The following is a 24,701-nucleotide window of genomic DNA, read 5'->3' on the forward strand; positions in this document are numbered from 1 at the left end:
ATACCATGTAAATCATAACTATAGTCTTATCCCCCTTGTTTTATAACCTTATCTTCTCTGTTCCTTTATCTTCTTGGCTCATACCTCACTGTAAATGTGTAAAACTGGAGTGTCATGCCCAATTTCGTTGTCACAATATGTTAACCCATTTTGTAACAATGACAATAAAGGTATGTTCTATTCTATTTTTGCTGGGGACGCATTGTGTCAAATTAACGTGCGTCCCTGGGACGTAACTTTTTTGACACCAAATTGTCATTATTACCTGATTACTTTTTTCTTTTTAACAAAGATTTACCGCACTCCAAACCTTTCGTCAGGCAGATCCGCCGTTGTTGTTTTGGTCTCGCGCCGATCTCGGCAAACGAGATCTCGTGGCTTCGAGATGTGATTGTTTTGGTGGTTGTCGAGTGAAAGAAAAGTATGCCTCCGTAAAAACAGTTGGTATAAGGTGCAAATCAAGAAAAAATCGGTAATTTCTTCAGTGTCGAAACAATACAGAAAGTGGTAACAAAGGCAATAATTCCGGCACGAAAAAAACGGCGGAGAAATTCTTCAGAAGACCGCGAAGGTAAGGAAAACACGTGTTTTGAAGCGAAAGATTCGACGAAAGATAATAAACAAAAGAATACTCCTAGCAAGAAAAGGACTTTTTTGCCAAAATGGACTCAATTATATTCCTGGTTACGCTAAGAGGAGGATGATGGATTGGACCTTGAGAAGGCATAACCACTGTGGCGGGACAGCAAACCACAAAGAATATATGAATCGGAACATCTGAAGTGATAATTTGCTTTGTATTACCAATTAACTGTGATGATTAATACTGAGGGCAGTACGGCGGCGCAGTGGTTAGTACGTGTGCGGCACAGTTCTAAGGTCTTGGGAACCTCCTGTGTGGGTTCAAATCCAGCTACCGGACTTCCTGTGTGGAGTTTGTATGTTCTCCCCGTGCTTGCGTAGGTTTCCTCCGGGCACTCTGGTTTCCTCCCACATTCCAAAGACATGCATTTCAGATGGATTGGCCGGTCCAAATTGTCCCTAGGTGTGAATGTGCGAGCGAATTGTCTGTCCCTGTGTGCCCTGCAACTGGCTGGCAACCAGTTCAGGGTGTCCCCTGCCCAAGGATTGCTGGGATGAGCTCCAGCACCCCCGCGACCCTACTGAGGATAAGCGGTGCAGCTAATGAGATGAATTATATTTGCATGTATTTTTCCTTCTACAGTGAACGTCCAAACGACTTCATTTTTTAAACTTTTTTTTGTAATAAACCTCATTCATGTCGAGCAACTCAGTATCTCACAACAAAATGTTAATGAACAATATATATGTCATCTCATTAACTGTACCGCTTATCCTCATTGGGGTCGCGGGGGGGGTTTGGGGGGGGGGGGGGGGGGGGCTGGAGCCCATCCCAGCCATCTCCGGGCAGTGGGCAGGGGACACCCTGAACTGGTTGCCAGCCAAACGCAGGGCACACAGGGACAGACAACTCATTCGCTCATTCACACCTAGGGACAATTTGGACCCGCCAATTCACCTGAAATGCATGGGAGGAAACCGGAGTGCCCGGAGGAAACCCACGCAAGTATGGGGAGAACATACAAACTCCGCACACGACAGGTTCCCATGACATAAACTGTGCCGCACAAGCGCTAACCACTGCGCCGCCGTGTTGCCCCAACAATATACCGGTATATGATATATCGAAACACATGTAGATTATAACATGTTAAACTACATAAAAAAGACGTTTGAAAAAAATATGGTTTAAGATTATTTTGGAAGGGAAAATACGACATTGTAAGGGCATGGAGGCCTGGAGCGCGACAGGTTTGATAATGTGATCAAACTTTTTTGCTAGAAAGGCAGGCTGCATCAAACGAATCAATTATGCAAAATAAATCATATTCAGAAGATAAATATCGAAAGGAGTTTTTTTTTTGGTTTGAACAAATTTATTGACACTAATATTAAAATAAAACAATCATGACAATCACAACAGCAATCAAGCACATTCATAATATTATGTTCCAATATGATGTTATTACCAGCAAACACATAGTGAGGATTTGAAAAACCCTTCTCGAAAATCCTATTAGCAATCAAACATATTCACAATTTCATTAAATGACATCTTTGTTAGTGTCAATAGATCACCAACAACAGAAAACAATTATGACCAACACAACAGCAATCATGCATATTCACAATATTATATTCCAATATGACGATTTTAACAACAAACACAATGTGAGGTTTGAACAACCTTTCTCGAAAAACTCAATAGCAATCAAGCATATTCACAATTTCATTATATAACATCTTTGTTAGTGTCAATAGATCCGTCCAGGCCAAAGTTGATTGTCCTCGGTCTGAAAAAATCCACCGACTCCAACAGCAGCAAAAACAAAACCGACATCAATTAAACAATTTCAGAGTTATTTTCTTTCAACAGTAGTTAACCAGCGTGTAAAAGGCAATACTATTGTGCAAGGGCGTAGCTCTGCCATCCCATCCTCCCAAACAGCACTCTTACAGTCCTCTTTTTGGGTCTTCTCCAGGCCGTTGCTGCCGGGACTCCCACAGTGTAGCTTCCGCTGCTGTCGGGACTCCCACAGTGGGTCCTCTCAGGCCGTTGCTGCCGGGACTTCCACAGTATATCTCCCGTTGCTGCCGGGACTCCCACAGTGTAGTTCCGGTTCCCATCTCTGGGTGGGTGCAGACGAGTCTTCTTTATGGCTGCGTCCTAGCCCCGCCGCTCGCAGATTGTATGGTATCCGCAGCCATTTGTAGCACAGCCACAGGGGGGATCTGCCTGCACCTCCATACCAACAGGTTTCTGGAGGTCCAGATGGCGTCCTTGATGGCTGCGAGAGTGAGCCAGTCCCTGGCAAAGTCGTTCTGAGACCTCATCGACCGACTCACCCCGTAAAGCACGTACTGTGCATCAGGGACCTCCCCTGCTGGCAAGTCCGGGAACTTTCCTAGTTGGTCGGCCATTGTCCACAAGACCTCGGCAGCGCTGCACTCACAAAAAAGGTGCCTCACCGATTCCTGGGCGCCACAGCCAGGTCGAGGGCACGTCGAAGTCGCCGACATACCTCGGTGGTGCATTACGGCTCTGACTGGGAGAACTTCATGAGCCACCATCCATGACAAGTCTCTTAGTCTGTTTGGGAGGGCAGGATGATTCACGTTTCTCCAAACCGTTGTAGGTTCGCCAAACGCAAGCCCCCGCACAGGGCTTACTGTTGCTCGCTCTTGCACAATAGCAATAAGGGCCCTGTGGTTTTGTAAATTGTGACATTCTTGTTTTTCCAAATCAAACTTCTTTAAAAAATCCCTAATAAAGAGATGTGTTGGTGGCAAGTTAAATGATACTGGAATCAAACGATTGTTTGGTACAAGCTTTAGCTTCCGCAAATATGAGCCCATCCAAAACCGGGTCATTGCTTGACTTTTCGGGTTGTTGGGTGGGCCCACAGCGTTTTGGAAGTGGAGAGAGACATATTTGCTTCCCAGGAAAAGCTGGAGGTCAGGTACTCCTTTTCCCCCTTTTTCCTTTTTCTTTTTCATTGTATCTCTTTTTATCCTTTCCCACTTTGATCCCCAGACAAAGCGAAAGATGGCTCGGTCCAGTTGTAATAGCACGTTTCTTTTGGGCATAAAAACTAAACTGATTGACAAAAGCATTGGTAGGATGATCGCTTTGATGATAAGGACCTTCCCCTCTATTGTCATTTTTCTCAGTGACCAAAAAACAAGTCTTTGCTTAACTTTCCTTGTCATGTCATCCCAGTTGGTCTCGCCTCCTCCATCCGCATTGAATTTTATCCCTAGGATTTTCTGGTCTGTCTTTAATACCGTCAGCGGGAGTCCTGCCTTTTCTGTCTCTTTCCACATTCCATAAAACTTTACTTGTGATTTTTCTCTATTTAGCCTTGACCCAGACGCCCTTCCAAACAGGTCAGTCAAGTCAAGGGCTCTTCCAACAGATGCGCGGTCAGTACATAAAATATTAAAATCATCCATGTACAAAACACACTTGATAATTTGTCCCCCACTTCCTGGGATATTGATCCCTTCGACAAATCTATCTTTTCTTAACATTTGTGCCAAAGGTTCAATGCAAAGAACATAGAGAAGCGGAGACATAGGGCAACCTTGACGTACACCGCAGTTGACCTCGATTGCTTCCGATAAATTCCCGTTAATCATGAATTTGCTGAAGATGTCTCGGTATAGCAGTCCTACCCACTTGATGTATTTTTGGGGAAAACCACATTTTTGCAATACCCTGAAGAGGTATTGGTGCGAGACTCGATCAAAGGCTTTTTCAAAGTCTAGGTTTAGGACCGCTAGTCGCATGTTTCTGTCTCTCGCATAACAAATGGTGTCACGGATCAGCATGAGACTGTCGTTGATCTTCCTTCCCACAATGGCACAGGTTTGGTCTGGATCAACCAAGTCTCCCAAGACTACAGACATTCGTGTCGCTAGAAGCTTGCTGAAAATTTTACAGTCCACATTTAAAAGTGTTATAGGTCGCCAGTTTTTTAAGTCAATTTTGTCTCCTTTTTTGTGCAATAGAGTAACTATCCCTATTCTGAAACTGTCTGGCATATTGTCTCGACTGGAAAATTCGTTAAAAACCGTAATCAGATCTGGTGCTAAAATATCCCAAAAAGTCCGGTAAAATTCGAGGTTGAGTCCGTCCTCCCCAGGTGATTTGCCTTTTTTCATAGCTTTTATGCAATCATTCAGTTGTTCTTGGGTAAAGTCTGACGTTAAAAAGGGGTCTTGACGCACTGATCTTGAAATATGATCCAATACATGCCCCATTTCATTCTCATGTGTTTCTTTCTTTTCAAATAATTTTTTGTAGTAGTCTTCTACCAATCTGGTTATTTCACTACTTTCCTTTGTTATTTGCCCGTTTTCGTTTTGAAGTTTAAAAAGCCCCTCATTTTTGCTCATAATTTTTTTAAAAAAGTAGCGTGTACATTTTTCCCCTTCTTCTATTTCTCTTTCTCTGCTTCTTATTATGATGCCTTTACTCTTTATTTCCGCCAAAGCGTTTAGTTCTTGTTTGGTCTCTTTGATTTCATCATTAAAGTCCATCCCCTTTTCTGTTAGGATGAAATAGCGTTGGAGTCTTCTTTGTAGACCCGACATGCGTTTCATCTCTTTAAGTTTCTTGTTTTTCCCTGCATTTTTAAAAAAGGTCTGTGTTCGTTTCTTTGTCATTTCCCACCATTCTGCTCGAGAATCATACGAGTCTTGAAGGGTCTGCCAGTCTTTGTAAAGCTCTCTGTATTGTGTGACTATAGCCTCATCCTCCAGCAAAGAGCAGTTTAACTTCCACAAACCCTTCCCAACAGTCATACCTGAAGAGAATGAGAGAGAGCAGGACAATAGCAAGTGATCCGAAAAAAAAACAGGAATTAATCTTGCATCACTCTGTGCTAAACCCCTTGTAAATATGTAGTCTATTCGAGAGGCTCTGGCATTGTCACTACTGAACCAGGTGAAGCCCTCTTCTCCTGGATGTATGGATTTAAAACAGTCCACCAGTTTAAATGTCCGGCACATGTCTTGTAATAAAGTTGATGTTTTATCTACTTTAAACTCCTCATCGGTCCTCTTTCTATCCTTCCGACTTAGGATGCAATTAAAATCTCCTCCCACGATTAGTGGTTGATGGCCTAGCATATGCGACTGGATGTCCTCTAAAAGTTCGTACCTGAGATGTCTGTCGGCATGGCCGTATATGTTAATTAGGTTAAAATCATTCCCTATATAAGAAAGTTTTGCTAAGATTGCGCGTCCTTCTCTCATCACAGTACTCCCCTTTATGATGAGTTGAGGGTTGTTTATTAAAATGGCTACCCCATCGTTACGGTTTTCATTCGAGCCACTCCATAATGAAGGATATGGCCAAATCTCTTCCCACTGTTTATAATTTTTTAGAAAGGGGATGCAGCATTCTTGTAGTAAAAACACATCTGTTCTGATAGTTTTTAAGAACGATAAAACACTGTGAGCCTTAATCTTTGATCTCACACTTCTCACATTGATAGTAGAGAATGTAATGTTCATAATTGTGGTTAAAGTATTTAAACTAGTTAGACAAAACCGGGGGATCTGAGTCCATTCTTTGGTGATCATCAAGAGTGTCACCTGTGTCAGACATATCACTTAAGAGTAGTACTTCATTTGGAGACTCACCGGGGAAAACTCTGGAATCCTCCGACTCTCTGTCTGTGGTTCCAGGTCTTCCCCTTTTTTCTGGGTTAGGGGGTGAGCCAGAGGACCTATCAAGGGGTCTTTTACTTCCCTGCCCACAAAGGGGCAGATTTTTTCCTTCCCCGACTTCCTCCATCTCAACTTCATACAGTTCCCTTGTGGGCTTTTTTGTCGGCAATCGGCTTTCTTCTAAATCTCTTCCCTTTGTTTCCGGTGTTTTCACCACCCCCAATTTTGTCTTACTTTTACCCCTCTTTCCAGTGCCTGTAGGGGTTTTTGGAGAGTCGTTCACCTTTTCAATTTTTTTGTCTTTTTCAAATTCCGGTAGTGGCGTAGTAAAACATTTTGTTATTTTGGACTGTCTTCCAGGCCCTTCCTGATTAATATGTGTTGTCTTTTCTATTTGTTTGTCTTGTCCAAATTCAGGTATTTGATGAAAAATCGAATTAGAATTTCCAGTTCCTTCCTGACTCAAATTTGATTCTTTGGTCTCTCCTCCAGAGGTTTGAGGTGTATTTTCAATTTGTTTGTCTTGTTCATTTTCTTTGTGCATTTCTTGTTCATCTTCATTAGATATTTCCATAACTTTATTCATTTTCTGTTCATCTTTATTGGGTATTTCCATAAATTTATTAATTTCTTGTTCATTTTCATTTTGCATTTCCATAACTTTAGTCATTTCATTGTTTTTGTTGTCTTTTTTCATTTCATTGTCTTTGTTGCATATATTAATTTCATTATCTATGGTTTCTGACATCATTTCATTGTCTTCTGACATCATTTCATTGTCTTTGTTGTCTTTGTTAACTGCCTTCCTAGCTTTCAACTTGTTAGCAAACGACTTTGGGCAGTTCCTATAGAGGTGGTTCGTTTCTCCACAGAGATTACATTTTCTGCTATTGGTGCATTCTTCAAAGGAATGTCCAATTGTCCTGCACTTTCCACAAAAAACTCGATCACATACCTCAGCTAGATGTCCATGCTCACCACATTTGCGACAGAGTTTCGGTTGACCTTGATAGTGGACAAAGCCACGGTTTTCCCCCAGGAATATAGTCGACGGGAGCTGTTTCAGTCCCTGAAAGCCCTGAGGATCTTGCAATTGCTGGATGGGTATCCTCCAGGCACAATTCCAAACGCCTTTCTCATCCCTCACCTTCATAGCTGGTCCTTTTATCAAGCAATATCTACTCAACAAAAAACATATATCCTCAGCATTCACCATTTCATTAAACATCCTGACAATAACTGTCTTGTTGGCATTATCAGACAGCTTCTCCACTATAAAACCAGAAAACTGGGGCCTCACCCCCTCAAAACGATTCCAAAACTCTTGATAAAGAGCCGCCGTTACAAAACTTACATCAAAGCCCTTGCCAGAAGTCAAAGTTATGACGCAATGCAAGTCCTCCATTTTAAACTTCAGAATTTTATCAAGAAACTTGTTCATAAAATCAAGTCTTGACATTCCTACATCTTTGAATAAGAATCGCACGCAATTATGTCTCCGCCCGTTGGCATAACGCCCGGCCATGGCAGGACTCTGCGGAAGGGAATTCCCTTCGCACGCGCACGGCCAATTGAGTGAGTCTCGGAAAAATATCCCAACAATTTCCTAAAATAAAAAAAAATCTAGCCACACAATTTTTGCAAGGGGTCAAAACATCTGCAATTACTCCATTTTTGTCGTCGATCAAAGTTGCGTTTAACCTTAAAATACTTGTGACATTTTGCCAAATGTTGGATTGAGAATGCGCAGGAAGAGATCAAGCTCAAAGTAATGCGATAGTAATCACTCCTTATATGGAACGGAAGGTTGCGTAAGGGGGATGACGTCAGAGAAGTCACAAGACCTCGTGAGCAGCCGCTCACCATCACACACTCTGCCTGCAAACGTCTTCAAAGGCACCAGCAAGCACCATGGCCGCGGTCGTCAATGACGGACGACACTCGAAGGAAACCACCTTCCTCTAAGTCCCTTCACTCTGACGTCGAGTTCCTCCTGCCTTCTCCTTCCCTTTCGTCAACATTAGCTAACCTCCGAGGTAAGCTAGCGCTCGCTCGCGCTAGCCCCGGCCGCCTCTCTCCGGAGTTGGGAAGCCGTTTCCCCGGGTGATGTTATCCGTGCTGTCGTACGGGCGACTGGTGGCCAGAGCGGTCATCGGCGGACTCTCTCAGACCGACGGCCGCGACTACAGCCTGGTGACGGCGAGCTGCGGCTTCGGCAAGGATTTCCGGAAAGGAATCCTCAAGAAGGGAATGTGCTATGGGGACGACGCCTGCTTCATCGCCCGACACAAATCTGCGGATGTTTTGGGTGAGACAAAGGATCATTTGTATTCCTTTCTATTGTCTAAATCAGGGGTCGGCAATATTTTAAATTTAAATTTCCCTGTAAATCAGTGTGCCTCACCAAGATTCATGACTCGCTGAACATTTTCTTAATATCCAACAGAGCTGACATTTACACCAAATATACAACATGGATAGACATTTTAATCATATAACTGACCAATTTATCCTCCACTTCTTGTTTATCAACAAACTAAAAAATGAATGCAAGCAACACGTGGAAAGGCCTGAAGACATCCATGACTTCAACTACCGTAAAATCTGGACTATAGAGCGCAACTGATTATAAGCCGCACGCACCACCTTTTACGGACATTATTGGTTTTGTCCTTACGCAAGCCGCACCTGTATATAAGCCGCATGCGCCAACATTTAAACATGTAACACAGTCATAAGTTCATCCCAAACCTGACTTTAGGTGACGTGATTGTAACTGCAAATATCGTACACAGTCCATCCACCACAATCGGCAACATGAACTGAAAATGATTCCGGTAGTTAGAATTTAATGCAAACCTTTAAAGTCCAGGTCCCGTTGAAAGTAACCCAACAAAAAAAGTCTATATTTCCAAAGTTAAGGGTGGGAAAAATATATATCCACTATTGTCCGCTGCAACAACAAAGAGATTTAACTCAGCTTTACCCCACTTCCTGTCAGCCCGCGTTTGCTCCGCCCCTTCTTTTTGATTCGCTCGTAGAAAACATATCACAATAAGTCTCTAAAATAAATACATTACAAAAATATACAGTTGCTAATACACATTATACATGGTTACACATATTTACAAAGAAAGACGGTACACCGAGAGAGTTTTCAAAGCTTTAAGAATAATAATATAACTTTCATCCCAAATTGTGCCTGTGAAAGGTACCACCACGCTACTCCTAACACGCTCGCAACGCACAAAGCGTAGCTGTTGAAAAAAGCCGTACCGCAATTGCGAAATTCACGGTAAACCGTCCTCGTATTTCTCCTCATAACTGTCGCCATTAAGAGCGTCTTCCTCATAATCGGAACGAACCTCTGTCCTCTGTCGTACGGACAATTCGAACATAAACTAAGAGGATGCAGTCTACCTCGGCGCACAATTCTACCGGTCTAAATTTTACCTTTTGTACTCGAGTGCCGCTGGTGGCCGTTAGAAAAATTACATAAATTGGCCGCTTCACTGAATAAGCCGCAGGGCTGAACATTTGGGATAAAAGTAGGGGCTTATAGTCAGGAATTTACGGTATTCTTCATGTCAAGTCAAGTCATTTTTATTTCTATAGCCCTCGATCACAAAGAGTCTCAAAGGGCTGCACAGGTTATTGCACAGACTATTATTTCAGACTATTATGACACCATCCCCTGATCTGGAACCAACACGAGGGCAAGGAAAAACTCAAAAACCTCAACATGAGGAAAATGTAAAAACCTTGAGAAGGGACCGCACATGTGGTATCCCCCTTTCAGGATGACCAGACAGCAAAGGATGTTGCAATTACAAATTATATAGAGATACCACAAAAAGTATAGGTTATTCATATGCTTCATCAACAATGAACTACAATTAAAATCAAGTAATATGGACAGCTACCATACCATTCATCAGTAAAATCTTATTTTAGAAACTATCAAAACTTGAAACACATACACACACGTTTCTTTAAAATATTCGCCATCAGTAAATGGTTTTCCGTGATTCCGTTCAGATGAGAAAACGAAGTTTCAGTCGGGCACAATAAAGAGAAGAAACGCGATAGGGGGTTGAGCAGCCAGGCGTCAGGAGAGTAAATTGTAAATGGTCTGCCTTTATATAGTGCTTTTACAAGTCAAGCGCTTTACAATGTGCTTCACACTTACCCATTACACCAATAGGGAGTCAGCCATGCAACCTGCTTATTGGGGGCATTAGGGATTCAGTGGAAGCATTTTTTTGGCTTGTGCAATGTTAAGAGCTTGCTAACAAAACCTCAGAGACACTCCATATCCATTTTTGGGCGTTAGGGATTCAGTGTCTTGCCCACTTTGACTTATAACACAGTGGAGCCAGGAATTGAATCCACGACCTCTTGATCCTAAGCAAGCGCTCTACCTCCTTAGCTTAATGGCGCCCGGGTGAACAATGTCCAGTAAGTAAGCTATCCTAACTTCAAAGGCGCTTTCATTTATGACACCATGTCTTATCAAACTTCTCCGCATATTATAGGTTTTAGACCCAAGATTACATTTCAACCATGGTAAATTATCGTGCGTGACAAGCATGGGATCTACTGTTGAGATGGGACTTTTTCATGTTCTATGGCAGTGACTTTCAACCACTGTGCCACGGCACACTAGCGAGAGATCGTCAGGGGTGCTGTGAGAAATGATCCAATGTCACTTTTTAAAATTTTATAAAAAATGTATGAATCATTTTCTGCAAATATGTAATTGTAAAGTGTCTGTGTTGTAAAAACAAAGGGTTTTATAAATTATATTGTAATTAAACAAACTGTTCAGTGTCATTTTATAACATTTTTGGTTAGTGGCGTGCCGTGAAATTTTTCCAATGTAAAAAAAACGTGCTCTGGCTTAAAAAAAGTTGAAAAACACTGTTCTACGGAGTAGAACTTTTCAAATTGTCTGAATACATGTGAAAAAATTGAAGTAATTGCTCTAGATTCCCCTCATTAATCCTAGCATTCTGATTCCTGACTTTGAAGCAGCTTGCATCAATAGAAATTGCAGTTGACTTTATATGTTGCATGAAAAAAAAATATGATTCCATGTTGATACTGAGCATGTCTTCATCTTAACGGATCCAAGCGTATAATCATCTTTCTGAACCTCTGTTTAAAACTGGAAGCTATCTGCTTAATGCAATTCTGAGAACGGTTCGCTGAAGAAGTGGAGTTGGAAAAGAGGAGATCCTCTCAACGAGATGTGTTATTTCGGGATGTTTGTTGTAAAGCAGGACACCGTTTGTTTTTGGCAAACGCTAAGCAGGCTTGAGGCTCTTCCATGTATGGTCAGAGAAGTCTGTTATAGGAGTGACAATGAAACTATCTACTCTGGTCATATCCCTCGAGAAGGGTGACTGACGGCAAGACAAACACATACAAAAATAAAGAATTTTTTTTTTTTTTAAAAAGGGAAAAAGTAGCAAAAAACACACACAAACATTTTTGGACCATGGCTAATCCAAATGCCCAAACACACAAACAAGTTCAGCAACTCGGCACCTAAGTTGGTCAGGCTTTCCTCCCTCCAGATGAAATGGGACACAAGAAAGCGGCCATGTCACTCATACGGGTGCCCTGCCCATCCCTTAGAACGCGTCCAAACATCCCATTATCCTTCACACCCCTCCACTCAAACCAACGAGAGCTCTAGCTTCCACGATATTTAGACCTCTTTCCTGCAGTGCACTCATAACACCATGCATCGACGTCAATTGCAGCCTTCCTCTTGGTCTCCTTCCATTTACTTCTGCTCTGTAGATCCTCAACATTCGCTCCTCATCCATTCTCCCCATGTGTCCAAACCAACTGAGTACTCTCTTATCCACACGCTTGCTCAGTTCCACTACTACTCCAATTCTGTCTCTCACAATTTCATTTCTCAATCTATCCAATCTTGTCACTCCTAACATACTCCTCAAACACTTCATCTCAAAAACATTTATTTTTCCTTCTCAAATCTGCGTTCAGCCTCCAAGTCTCTGCACCATACAACACAGTCGGCACAATCACACTCTCATACAGTCCCCCTGGGAGGTGTGAGAATTCTCCCACCGTGGTCCGCTGAGTGTCATAAGAGTTGACTAAAGTGGAGGGGACTGGGGATCCCTTCCTGTCTATGTCTACTCCCTAAGAGACAGCAAGGCAAAGAAAGGGGGGCGGGGGACCGAAAGGTCTCGTAAACCCTAGTTATAGGGTCACTAAATGTGAGAGGATGTGAAAGTAAAGCGACTGAGTGGAAGAAAGAAGAGATCGGAAGCATGATGACTAAAAGGAAGGTTGATGTGTTAGCCTTGACTGAAACAATGAAACTACATCTTGGAAAGTCTATGAGCCTCTTATTTTCTACACAATTGATTGCAGGATGTTGTTGATTCGTTCCTATTTCAGAGTAAATTCAAAGTAAGATGTTTACTGTGACAGTTTTAGTGCCACATTTATTTTAAGTCTTGAATTACTGGCTCAGGTATATTTTAAGGCATTGTTTATCATCATTTACTATGTAAACTGTAAATTTGTTACCTTTCCAGCCTGATGCCTTTATTTTGATATGTGTGTGACTGCAGGTGTAGCAGACGGAGTAGGAGGCTGGCGGGACTACGGCGTGGACCCGTCGCAATTTTCCAGCACCCTGATGAAGACGTGCGAGCGCCTCGTGAAGGAGGGTCGCTTCGTTCCCAGCAATCCAGTCGGTGTGCTCACCGCCAGCTATTATGAGCTTCTGCAAAACAAAGTGCCGCTGCTGGGTGAGTGACTATGTGCAAACGACATACACATTGCGTTATATTAACCGCATAAATTAGCTATTGTATTATCTAAGAATTAGGCGGCTTGTACGAAACTGAATGGTGTTGAAGTTAAGGCAACCAAGAGCGAACTTGCAAACTTAGAATGAGAGAGGGAGAGAACAAATTTAAACTATGATAAACTAGTTGATATTTATTGGGAGAGCAGGGTCGCTTTGATCAAAGCCATGCTGACAGAGACGGGGAGCGCGAGCGAGGCAAAAAGAGAATAAAGGGTTCGACGGATGCATTGCCTTGGCAGCATGATGAAGGCGCAGAACATAAATTCTTCTCAGTGAGATGCAGTGGAACGCAGAGCAGGTGTCCGGTAACAGGATAGTACGAAAGACGCTTTGATATGAATTGGCAAATTGGATTCGGAGATTTAATGTCAAGAGGTGATGGCCAATCGGCTTGAATCTTGGCTGCCCCTGCCCCTCACTACCCCCTCGCGCAGTCGAGCTGGCACAGAGAGTGATTTCGCAAGAGCGGTGCAGGAAGCATTCGTTGTGGTTTTTAATTGTTTTTCTTATTTTTTTCCTGTGAAGGAGTGAACCAGTGATAACTAAAGCACAAAGTAGTTAGAGGCGCTTGTCTGAGAGAGATATTCCATCACATAGAAACATGTTTGTTTGTGGATTTTTCTTTTGTGCTGTATCTGAGTTAGATCTGGAGGCTTCTCCTATTACTGGCAACCATGGAAACCAGTACAATCGGTTTCATGTGGGGAAGCAAACTCATACCTCATAAAACAGCTTTAAGGGATAACCACCAGGCTCTACTTACCCAAAACACACCACAGGAAGTTGTGCCTACGACCCAGGCGGATAAGGGATTTATGAACAGTGAACATAAAACATCAATCATTATTTGACCAAAGAAAACAAAGGGAGTTAGCTGAAGCTTTTTAAGTTCCTACCCAGGTTTCATTTTTTGTTTTCCCTTGTAGGAACGACATATTCAAAATGGCACTATACCCAAAAAGGAAAGCAGCACTGGTCGCAGATGTCTGAAATGCCTCAAAAATTGTAAAATAAATAAATAAATTAAAAACTAAATAAAATCATAGCCTCCGCAAATGCAAATTTGCTGTGACATAGCAGGCTTATTTTACACTCATACATAATCTTTTGACCGGAAATGGAGGGAGGGAATGCTGAAATTTGTCACAATCATTGATATGAATGTAAAATCTATCTTGGGAGATTGTAGTTTCACAGCTTACACACATTGATTTTAACTCATAAAGAGAGTAGTTTACTGCAGACAATTCCATGAACTGATTAAGCTTTAATATCAATATTTAATGATATTTCACTAGACAAAATTGATGACACTTCACTCTTTTGTATGTTTGAGAAATTGTTCTTTGGTTTTGTTTGGATAAAATTGATAATATTACTGAAAGGGAAAATGACCTTAGTTTAAAAAAAAATGAGGTGAATTCCTCCTCCTTCCTACCAGTTATTTTCCAACTCCTTTTCACGCGAGCACCAGGCACAAAATGTAGTCATTTGATGAACACTCATTCGATGAATTGCGGGCGGCAATGTGTTTCCTATTGTGGTTGGACACTGGACAAAGAATGTAGAAGGGAGTGAGTCATAAGCGGGCTTTTTGGTGGTCCAACAGAGCGTATTTCAGTGTTTTTTCCTCAATGAGTCACGACAAGGGTGTGGTCGGCTGGCTCCACCGCAGACTTGTGTTTCATAAAAGGTGGAACATCAAGTTCTCTCTATACCAGCTCCGGGGCTAAATGGTAGAAAAACTCATTTGGGCCGGACTAGTCGATAAACAGGGTTCTCCCTAGTTCTTAAAAACTTTGAAAAGTCTTAAATTTGATGAAAACAAATAACTGAATTGAAAAGGTCTTAACTTTTCCCTACAATTTTTCTCTTTAACTCTCATATGTCTTAATTTTCCCTTGCTTTATCTGTGTGATAGAGCATAACTGTACAGTGGTACTTATACTTACAAATTTAACTGTTCTGGGAGTAGTTTTGTAACCTAAACATTTGTAAGTAGGGGGCGCCTTTTGAATGTGCAAGCTTCGCAAAAGTATACATTTTTTAATAAATCGTAAAAGTATCAGAACATGAAACAAAAGCATATATAAATTAGATTACCGAACAATGGAACTAAAACGAGGCATATAATGTAAAAAGAAAAAAAAAAGAAGGAAAGAAGGTTCAAAAAAATCGTTTACCGTTTAAACTGGCCCTCAGTATTGTTCTTGCCTTGCAGTTTCTTGAAAAACTGATCCAATGACGTCTGCTTTTGCCAGCGTTTGAAAATTTGTCGTAAATGCGTGAGGCAAATGTCATCAAAATGAGCACTAGCCCGTCCTGTCAACCCTTTTTTGGGGTGATTCCGTTCCACAAATTCTGAGACGTCATGGAAGTTTGCCGTGCTCACAGAATGATGGCTGTATCCCCCTCGTCCTCTCCAAACTCCTCCTGAACGGCAGCGTGTGTTTTACTACCTTTCCATTGCTTTGTTTCGATGGCCAGAAAAAGTCCCTTCATCTTCTTTTCTCCTTGCCCACTTTTCTGCAAGTCTTTCATGGGGTCCATTTTGAATGATAGCTCTTTGTAGCAGTACCATACAGTAGACTGATTACAGAGCGGGTAGGGGACACAATGCGCTTACTGGGATTCTCTCAGATGCAAAGGGTTGCTAGGTAAAACTCTGTAAGTGTCGAATGGCAGCGCGTACTGTATGTTTGACTTTGTATCCTGGAACACCTTTGTAACCAGGCAGCAGCTCATGAGTCTGCAGGCACCCGGGTCAGTCTGTACCCAGCCCCGAATCCTGCGCAGTCTTGCTCATGGCACCCACTTAGTCCAAGCTTAGCCGCAGTTGGGTTGGGGGCCTCTCCCCCCTTAGTGCCAATGCGGTCCGGCCGCACTTGGAACCCTAACCTCAGCCGCCGGGTGCGCAAACCCTCCTTCAGGCCGGGGCCTTAAACTTGCAGCCAGGTGGCGCCAGGGGCAGGGGTCTGTCACGACTCGGCGTTTGCCTCCTGCGTGCACGATTGGTCTTTAATATCAATGGATGTGGTCTTGAAAAAGTCTTTAAAAAGTCTTAAATCGTAATGGGAAAACCCTGATTTAACAGAAAGAAAAAAAGAGGGTAAGTAAGAAAGAAAATCAAACAAAAGAGGTAGAGTGAGAGTTTGACACAAAAGGTTATTTTCAGCATAAACCCTTCCAGACACCATCCCCTGATCTGGAACCAACATGAGGGCAAGGAAAATCTCAAAAAACCTCAACATGAGGAAAATGAAACCTTGAGAAGGGACCACACATGTGGTATCCCCCTTCCAGGATTACCAGACAGCAAAGGATGTTGCAAACACAAATAATACAGAGATATTGTCCACGAAAAGTCTAGGATTCTTTAACCTCATGTGCGCGGTCCCTTTTCAAGGTATCTTCATTTTCCTCATATTGAGGTTTTTGAGTTTTTCCCTTGCACTCATGTCGGTTTTAGATCAGGTGATGGTGTCATAATAGTCTGTAGTTTGCAATAATCTGTGGTCTCTGCCGCCCTTCTTGTGATTAAGAGCATCACAAATAAACATGACATGTCAATGTCAAAAATATTATGTTGTGGCTCTACGAATGCATTTTTCAGTTTGTAGAATGAAATAAAATCCTAATCCATCTGTGGGGGTGACCATTTTGAGTTTGTGTGGAGTATGGATAATAATTGAAATTACAAATATTTTTATTATCATTTTAAGTCTTTCTCTGCTATAATCCAAAATTCGAGAGGGCATGACTGTTCTGAGCAGAGCCATCAAAACACAATCATGAATCAAAAGAACCTAACAGGGATACCCAACCCTGTAAGAATCTTCCATAGTTTATAGCAAATTACAAAATTTTCTATGAGAACATCTAATGTTTTGAAGAAAACTCAAGCTTTTCACGCTCTTATTAAAGAAGCCCTAGGTCAGGAGGTAGAGCGCTCGTCGTGGGATCGAGAGATTGCAGTTCGAATCCTCCGTGTTACATGTCAAAGTGTCCTAGGGTAAGACACTGAACCCCTAATGCCCCCAATAAGCAGGTTTGCGCCTTACATGGCTGCACGGCCGCCATTGGGAAATGTGAAGCACATTGTAAAGCGCTTTGGGAAGTCATTGACTTGAAAAGCGCTATATAAATGCAGATCATTTCATTTCAATTATAGACCACTTGGTAGCACTGTATTGTCTACTGCGAATGAAAACAAGTGCCAAGAGCACAGCGTAGCAGCAAGATTCCAGACAAACATGGTGGCGACTTCTAGGGAGGGATTCCACCATGTAAAAGAAATACAGACTTCTCGACTTCTTATATAAAAACTTCAGCTATTTTTGCCTAGTATTCAAGTACGTTTTTTTTTTTTTTTACTGAATGGCTTTATTTGTAGTACTAAGAGGCACTGATTATTACACACCGTCCCTTCAAAAATGTAAGATTTACAAATGTGTTTAGCTGTGAGTTATTGATCTTCAAAATGAAACAAAAGTGGGTCGCATCACATGACATGCACACAGAGCAACCTGCATCATAAAGTGACCACGGAATTCATCGACCATTAAGGAGTTGACGAAACTTATTTTAAAGTCTCGGGATAAGTTCATACACAAAGGGGGAAGCTTTGCTGGGTGGACATGTCTAAATTTAAATTAACATCAGAGATTGGGTTCATAGCCCTTTTTTAATGGACAAATATAAGCACTTTTAAGGACTTTCAAAACCAATTTTCCAATTCCTCCAGTACCATTAAATGAAGAAATCCAGTCCATGTATTTTGCAGAACCACAAATATATCTGCGCTATACATCTGCATAAAGTAAATCGCTAATATACGTGTGAGGTAAAATGACAGTAATATGTAACTTACATTTTCAGTTGCAGGAAGTTCATCCTCTGAGAATCTATCAACCTATGTTCGTTTTAGAGACACTTTATGATAAAAAGTCACAGAAAAAACTAACACAATTCAAACTTTTTACCTAAAAGCTCTAGCCAAGCACTTTGAGCAATTTGATTGGGTAAGCGATAGGAATGGGTGGAGCTATACACAGGGTACGGGCACTCTTTCTCCTCACCCAGTACCTTCTGCACTGAGGCTAAATGATTTGGTATCCTCGTTTGCAGTATTTTGTGACGTTTTTACGAAAAAACTTTGCTTACACCTTATTTTGAAAGCATTATTTAGGACAAAAATGACAGTCAAAACGAGCCTCAACACTCTTAAGTAACTGCGGGAGGGAGATTAAGTGATATTTTTCCTTGCCGTTTTAGATCAGGGGACGGTGTCATAATAGTCTGTAGTTTGGAATGGTTTGTGCAGCCCATTGAGACTCTTTGTGATTAAGGGCGTCACAAATAAACATGACTTGAGAAAAGCTACCATTTTTTGCACTGCCCATTTCAAATGTCCATAATTAATATGAAATCTTAGCACTTATATACGTTAGTGTGGGGTAAAATGACAGTGATATGTAACTTACATTTTCAGTTGCAGGAAGTTCATCCTCTGACAATTTACCATTGAGAAAAAGCTACCATTATTTTTTCCGCGGCCCATTTTAAATGTCCATAATTAATACGAAATCTTAGCACTTATATACGTTTCATAGTGCCCTGTTTATGTGTAGTATGCACCAGTCCTGTAGGTGGAGATGACGCCTCATAGGACAATCCAATACAAACTAATGCCAGCTGCTGTTAATCACGCAAGAAGAAATTGCTGGCTTATTTTTAATCCAAAAACATGGCAACAACTTCAAGCATTTACAAGCACGTCACCCAAAATGCAAGCACTTTTTAACCCTTGCTACCACAACACTAAAATTCGAGGATTTCGAGCACCTGTATAACCCTGCAAGGAGTCTGAAGATCTTGATCATTTCTGTTGCATTTTCGTGCTTTCTGTGCAGGCAGCAGCACAGCGTGCATTGTGGTGTTGGACCGGCAGAGTCACCAGCTGCACACGGCCAATCTGGGCGACTCGGGCTTCCTAGTGGTCCGCGGCGGAGAGGTGGTCCATCGCTCGGACGAGCAGCAGCATTACTTCAATACGCCCTTTCAATTGTCCATCGCGCCTCCGGAGGCGGAGGGGGCGGTCTTAAGTGACAGGTACCCATGAAACTCGAGATGTGGCTAAAATTGTGATGAAGCTAATCTCTCGTGTTACCCCGGTGGCCGATTCGAGCCAATGCCTTCTGATGACCATTCACTTAATCAGAAACTAAATACAGCGCTACCTCTGCTCATGAATAAAGTTAGTTCCAGCAGCGACGTATAATGAAACGGTTGAAAATCAAAACACGTTTTCCTAAATTGTTGTAGTGAAATACGAAAAATTTGCCTCAAAGTCTTATATCAAAAGTAGTACAGATGCTACCCTACTTACGAACGAAAGATCATTCGTAAGTTGAATTTGTTCGTCAGTTGCTTTAGTGCTATATTTTTTATGGAATGTATGTTTAAGGTTCATATAATTATGTTTAAGGCTTAAGTATGCTGTATAGTTTTGTACTAAAAAATAAGCATTCAATAAAATAATATGCTCCATAAAGATTAAAAAAAAAGTTAAGTTTAGCTTACTTTTGGAAGATGTGCTTCAGGAGGTCCTCCCCTGTGGTATAGAATGAATGAAAAAAAAGCGATCTAACAATTTTCTCAACCGCATTAATCTTTCCTATTCCACTTTCTTTTCTAAAGAAACCACTTGCCTCTTTACACTTTACACCAACCATATTAAATGGATGCACAAGATATTAAACAATAAAAAGTTCTTACCGCGCTGTAGATAGAATATGGATCGATTTCACCCGAACTAGAAGGAGGAAGCGGATATCTTCTTCAGGGTGGATGCTCGGTGACCTCTCACAGTGCCACACGCCTGTAGAGGCGGAAAGAAACACTGCAGTGATGTCCTGTAGTCATAAAAAGGTGCACACAATACAAAATCTAACTTACAGCAATGTCCGAATATTTTTCGACATCCCGAAAAAAATGTTCGGATCTACCGTTTTACCCAAGTCGTTTCAAAAAATGTTAGTCCGTTGCCGCTTGCAAATATCTTAAGGGATGATGTGTAATATTTAGTGCCTCAAAGTGGTACAAAAACATTAATTTGAATACCTCAAACTATCATGACAAGTTTTATTAAAAAAAAAAAATCATATGTTGAGGAAATTTGTATTTTTTTTAAAGTGTGATCCCACCGTTTGTCTAACAGCTTGCTGCTACGCTGTGCTCAGTTGGCACTGGTTTTCTCCACATTAGATAATACGGTGCCATCTAGTGGTCAAATATTACACACCGGGGTTTCAGATAAACATTCTGAGCACACTGCCTCAGGCCTGACCATAGAAAAAGGATTCCTTCCTGGTTGCTATGTGACCAATGTTGAGCAAAAACAGTTTGTTCTTCACGTGGTGTTAAATCGATGAATGCTGGAGCACGAGAAAGTGCCGCGTGCCAAGAGGCAGTGGCAGGGCGGGCTTTGGTCATTTGCTAAGGTTTTCCTCTCACTGGCCAAAGTTAGTGAATTCTAGTATAAAATCAGGAATCCTTAAGGGGGTTATAAAACACTCAATTTTTCCAATTAGGAACAGGATAAGTCTTGTTCCTCCCTTCAATCATGCAGATATGTTGCAAAGTATTCCACGCGCTGGGGGACTCGAGAAATTGAGTCTCAAAGTCGATCGATTTGCCTCATAACCTGTAAAGCTGTGACGTCAACAGATTTTAAAAAAGGCGCATAAATGTGGTGGGCCTCATTAAAAAGACAAACGAAGATTGGAGTAAACAGCGATTGCATAGAGCTCATTTCTGTTTGGAGAATGTGGAACTTTGCTTACCCTGTTGCCGGGGGACCCGTGTTTGGTCCGAGTTGGGTGAGATAGGTTTGCCTGTCTTGTATAGCGTGCGTTCCTTTTTTGCCTTGGCCTACTTTTAGGTAGGCAACTGTGTTTTTCGCTGCGTGTCTTGCAACTGGTATAATATTGTCCAGATAGCTCTCCACTGGTGTCTGTGCTGCCGAAGGCTTTCAGGTTTTTTTTGCCCGATTTTCACTCCTTGATAGTTTGTTTTGCGTCTTTGAACAGCCCTGACGCTGCAGACAGCTCTTCTTTTGACGTCCAATTGGGTGACATCATCCTCACCGCCACTGACGGACTTTTTGACAACATGCCTGACTACATGATCCTGCAGGAGCTCAAGAAACTGAAGGTGAGAACCTTTTTTCCAGACTATAAGTCTGGGGTTTTTTTCATAGTTGGGGGTGGAACTTGCACTCTGGTGTGACTTGTGGGTGAAATTGTTAGCACATCATCACATCATTTCACATATTATTTTCCACCGAAACCTTATGTAAGAAATTATTCTCACATTGATGGGAGAGCAGAGCTTTCAGCCGCTCTGCCCCACAGCTCTGAAACTCATGACCACCTGGCCTCCAGAATTTCGCCACCCTGTCCACCTTTAAATGCGGATTCAAAACCAGCCTCTTCAGACTTGGCTAGTAGTAATTTACTGCCTCAACATACAACCCCCTTGTTTAACTACCCTTTTTGGGGATTTATTGCTTGCTTGTTTTATTCTTGTTTTACTGTTTTGATATTTTGTGTACCGCGACCTTTGAATTAAAAAAATATTTTTATTATTATATCATTTTGAATATTATTTTCACACTGAATTGCAATAGGGCGTTCTAGGCCTGTGTTGATAATTTCAACATTGGTAGTTTATAAAACCACTTAGAAAAAAAAAAATCATATTCTGCAGATTACAAGCTGCAAATAGTGAAATATGAAGCCGAAAACCGGAATCGAGCATCAGAAAGTTTGGAGGTGAGGATGAATCTGACGTAAGAGATGTAGAAGAGAAAGCGGTGCATCGTCTACTTCCCAGGTTGGGAGAGTTGTTTACTGGTAAAAATGACAGAGAGGATGAACATTTCATTTAATAATTTAGAGTGAAACTGACAGTTTGGTAATCATGTTCTTTTTGCTAGTTATTTAAATAACTCTTAATATGTCACGACATTAGATAGATAGATAGATGATAGATAGATACTTTATTGATCCCCGGAGGGAAATTCACATTTTCAGCAGCATCCCTGAGCTGAGAACATTACTGACATTACCAGGCATTTACCGTCTGTGTACACTTATTCAGCCTGTTGTGCTGTTTATTTTTAGTTCTGATTGCCTTTCAAGAGCACATGTTTTTGGTGTTGAATCTAATGAAAAAAATGTCCCTCAAAATTCGACTTATACTCCAGGTCTGACTGGTATATGTTCCTTCCTAATTATGCATTTCTTGGCTGGTGCGATTTATTATACGGAGCGACTTACAGTCCATAAAACACGGTGGTAAAAAGGAAAAGTGTTGCTTTTATTGACTGCTTTCTGTTTTTTTTTCTAGAACGCCAGCTACGAAAACGTGGAGCAGACCGCCCGCAGTATCGCGGAGCAGGCCCACCACCTTGCCTACGACCCCAACTACATGTCACCTTTTGCGCAGTTCGCATGCGACAACGGACTCAACGTGCGAGGTGACGAGAAGAATTTCCTCACTGTCTTGTGAAGAATGTTTATTTCCGGATTCTATTTTTCTGGCAAAACTTAATTTGGACACATTTTTATTCACATTAAAATAATTATACATTTAACTGCGACAAGATTTAAAAGAAAACTAAACAATGAATGTAAATTTCGGAATACACAGCGCACCTTAATGAAAAGTGCGCAAATTAAAGGAAGAAACTTAACTTTTTTATGCATAAGCCGCTCTGGATTTTAAGGCCGCCAACTTGAACTCATTCAATGCAATAAATACAAAAATAAAATATTATTACATTTTAAAATAGGAGGGGGTTGTTAAGCATGTTAGCAGTTTGTTATGGATAGGCAATTCGGAAGAGATGGGTTTGGGTCTGGATTTGAAGATGGACAGGGCAGTCGAATTCTGGAGGTCAGGTGGTAATGAGTTCCAGAGCTGCGGGGCAGAGCGGCTGAAAGCTCTGCTCTCCAGCGAGCAGAGACGAGCAGCTTGTACAGTGAAATCGAGGGAGCAGGAAAGCCTGCGGGTGTGGGATGGCATGGCAATGTGAAGAATGTCTGAAAGGTAAGAAGGAGCAAGGTTATAAGGTGAGGGGTTGGGTTTACAGTGAAGGTAGAGTGGGGTCTCGTCCACGAAGTAGTGGAAGGCAATTCTAAATTCATGGAAGATTTGCCCTATGGGGGAGGATGTAGGTTATGAAGAGGAGAGGCGCCAGGGCGAAGCCCTGAGGCACACCTGTGATGAGGCATTTGGCTACCGAAGGTAGTCATAGTTACTCCCACCATTTACTCCGCTTCATTAAATTTCTTCACTTTGACATTCAGAGCACCAGGCAGAATTCACATCGCGTCATCACCTGCCTGCACCCCTTGCGACACTTTTGTTTTAAATATAACAGTCGAATGCCCCTGATCCGCACCAGTTATATGCCAGCTGCTAATTGTAGCTGAGGCGACCTGCCAAACATGGCGGGGAGCGTAGACGCGGTACCCCGACGGCACCGCAGCTGGGGAAGTCCACGGGAAGGGCCCAGTGCATGTCTGAAATTGCTGCAGACACCATCCATCTCGCAAAAAAATAAATTACAAAAAAATAATGAGACTCATAATATGGTAAGCTGCTGTCTTTAAAATGTCGGAAAAAATGATACATGGCAATTGGAATGCATTTATATAGCTTGGCCAGTCACTGAGGACCTCAAAGCGGTTTACAATATACCTTACCCCTTCACTCACTCACTCACACACCAATAGAGGACCATTTCTTTATTTCAATGCATTGTTTTTTGTTTGCTTTTTAGGAGGGAAACCAGATGACATCACAGTGCTGTTGTCCATAGTAGCAGAATACACTGACTAGGCGTGACGAGAGGCTGTGACCGGCCCAAGTGTTTTGACTCCTGCTGGACAGGAAGAGAGACTCGGGACGACGTCGGACGTTTTGTTTTGGGTGGGTGTTGAAGAACTGTAGCAGGCGCCAAAAAAGTCATTTGGCAAAAAAGACAATGCGGCGGTAGAGAAGAAATATTGGGACTTGTAAACGTCCAAGCAGCTTCTTGATGGGAAGGGTGTACTTGATCAGTGGTGTTTGCAGAAGATGCTTCAGGCTTTCATGCTGAATACTATAAGGCGCACTGGATTGTAAGGATTATAAGGCGCACCCCCTGAAAAAAGTCTTGTCATGCATTCTTCATATAGAAGGCACATGAATTAAATCAACATCTTCGTCCTGTCATTTTTTTTTTACCGGTAAACAACTCCCCCCACACAGAAGGTAGACAAAAAGCTGCTCCCGCTTCTACGTTGCAGTCAAGGTTGAATTATAAACACAGACCTAGAGCGACCTCGCATGGTTTATTGTGAAAATAACATGAAGTGATGTAAAGTACCAGTAATGAAAATTTAAAACTCAATTTTCTAATAATGTGTTAAGAATTTAACATATATGTCTTAACAGAGTACAAGTAGAAGCCCGGCCAAATTATGAAATAAACTGTCACTTATAGTCTGCAAAATACAGTATTAGTGCAATGATTGAT

At 41.8% G+C, this 24,701-nt stretch overlaps 1 protein-coding gene and 1 long non-coding RNA gene across 2 annotated transcripts; one reads left to right on the forward strand and one right to left on the reverse strand.

Annotated features, from left to right (window-relative positions):
• Positions 1 to 2,200: 2,200 nt before the first annotated feature.
• Positions 2,201 to 7,871, reverse strand: LOC148366478 (uncharacterized). The gene is made up of 2 exons (XR_015850585.1): positions 6,232 to 7,871; positions 2,201 to 5,390 (listed from the first exon to the last, which is right to left on the reverse strand). It is a non-coding gene; the product is annotated as an uncharacterized LOC148366478 (long non-coding RNA).
• A 214-nt stretch (positions 7,872 to 8,085) lies between these two features.
• Positions 8,086 to 24,397, forward strand: pptc7a (protein phosphatase targeting COQ7 a). Its single transcript, XM_088336932.1, has 6 exons — positions 8,086 to 8,566; positions 12,873 to 13,052; positions 19,027 to 19,225; positions 21,205 to 21,328; positions 22,526 to 22,655; positions 23,964 to 24,397. Exons 1-6 carry the CDS (start codon positions 8,365 to 8,367, stop codon positions 24,020 to 24,022), a joined length of 894 nt encoding a protein of 297 aa, XP_088193058.1. The 5' UTR covers positions 8,086 to 8,364; the 3' UTR covers positions 24,023 to 24,397.
• Positions 24,398 to 24,701: the final 304 nt, after the last annotated feature.

The sequence above is a fragment of the Urocampus carinirostris genome, chromosome 5, assembly GCF_059441175.1.
Source record: "Urocampus carinirostris isolate Australia breed hairy pipefish chromosome 5, RoL_Ucar_1.0, whole genome shotgun sequence".
NCBI classification, from domain to species: Eukaryota; Metazoa; Chordata; class Actinopteri; order Syngnathiformes; family Syngnathidae; genus Urocampus; species Urocampus carinirostris.

What these genes read in the sequence shown, in the direction of transcription:
- pptc7a (XM_088336932.1), top strand. Translation starts at nt 8,365, where the DNA reads ATGTTATCCGTGCTGTCGTACGGGCGACTGGTGGCCAGAGCGGTCATC. An exon ending in GGGGCGGTCTTAAGTGACAG is followed by an intron (nt 19,226 to 21,204) that starts GTACCCATGAAA and finishes GTCTTTGAACAG; the next exon opens with CCCTGACGCTGCAGACAGCT. An exon ending in CAACGGACTCAACGTGCGAG is followed by an intron (nt 22,656 to 23,963) that starts GTGACGAGAAGA and finishes TTTGCTTTTTAG; the next exon opens with GAGGGAAACCAGATGACATC.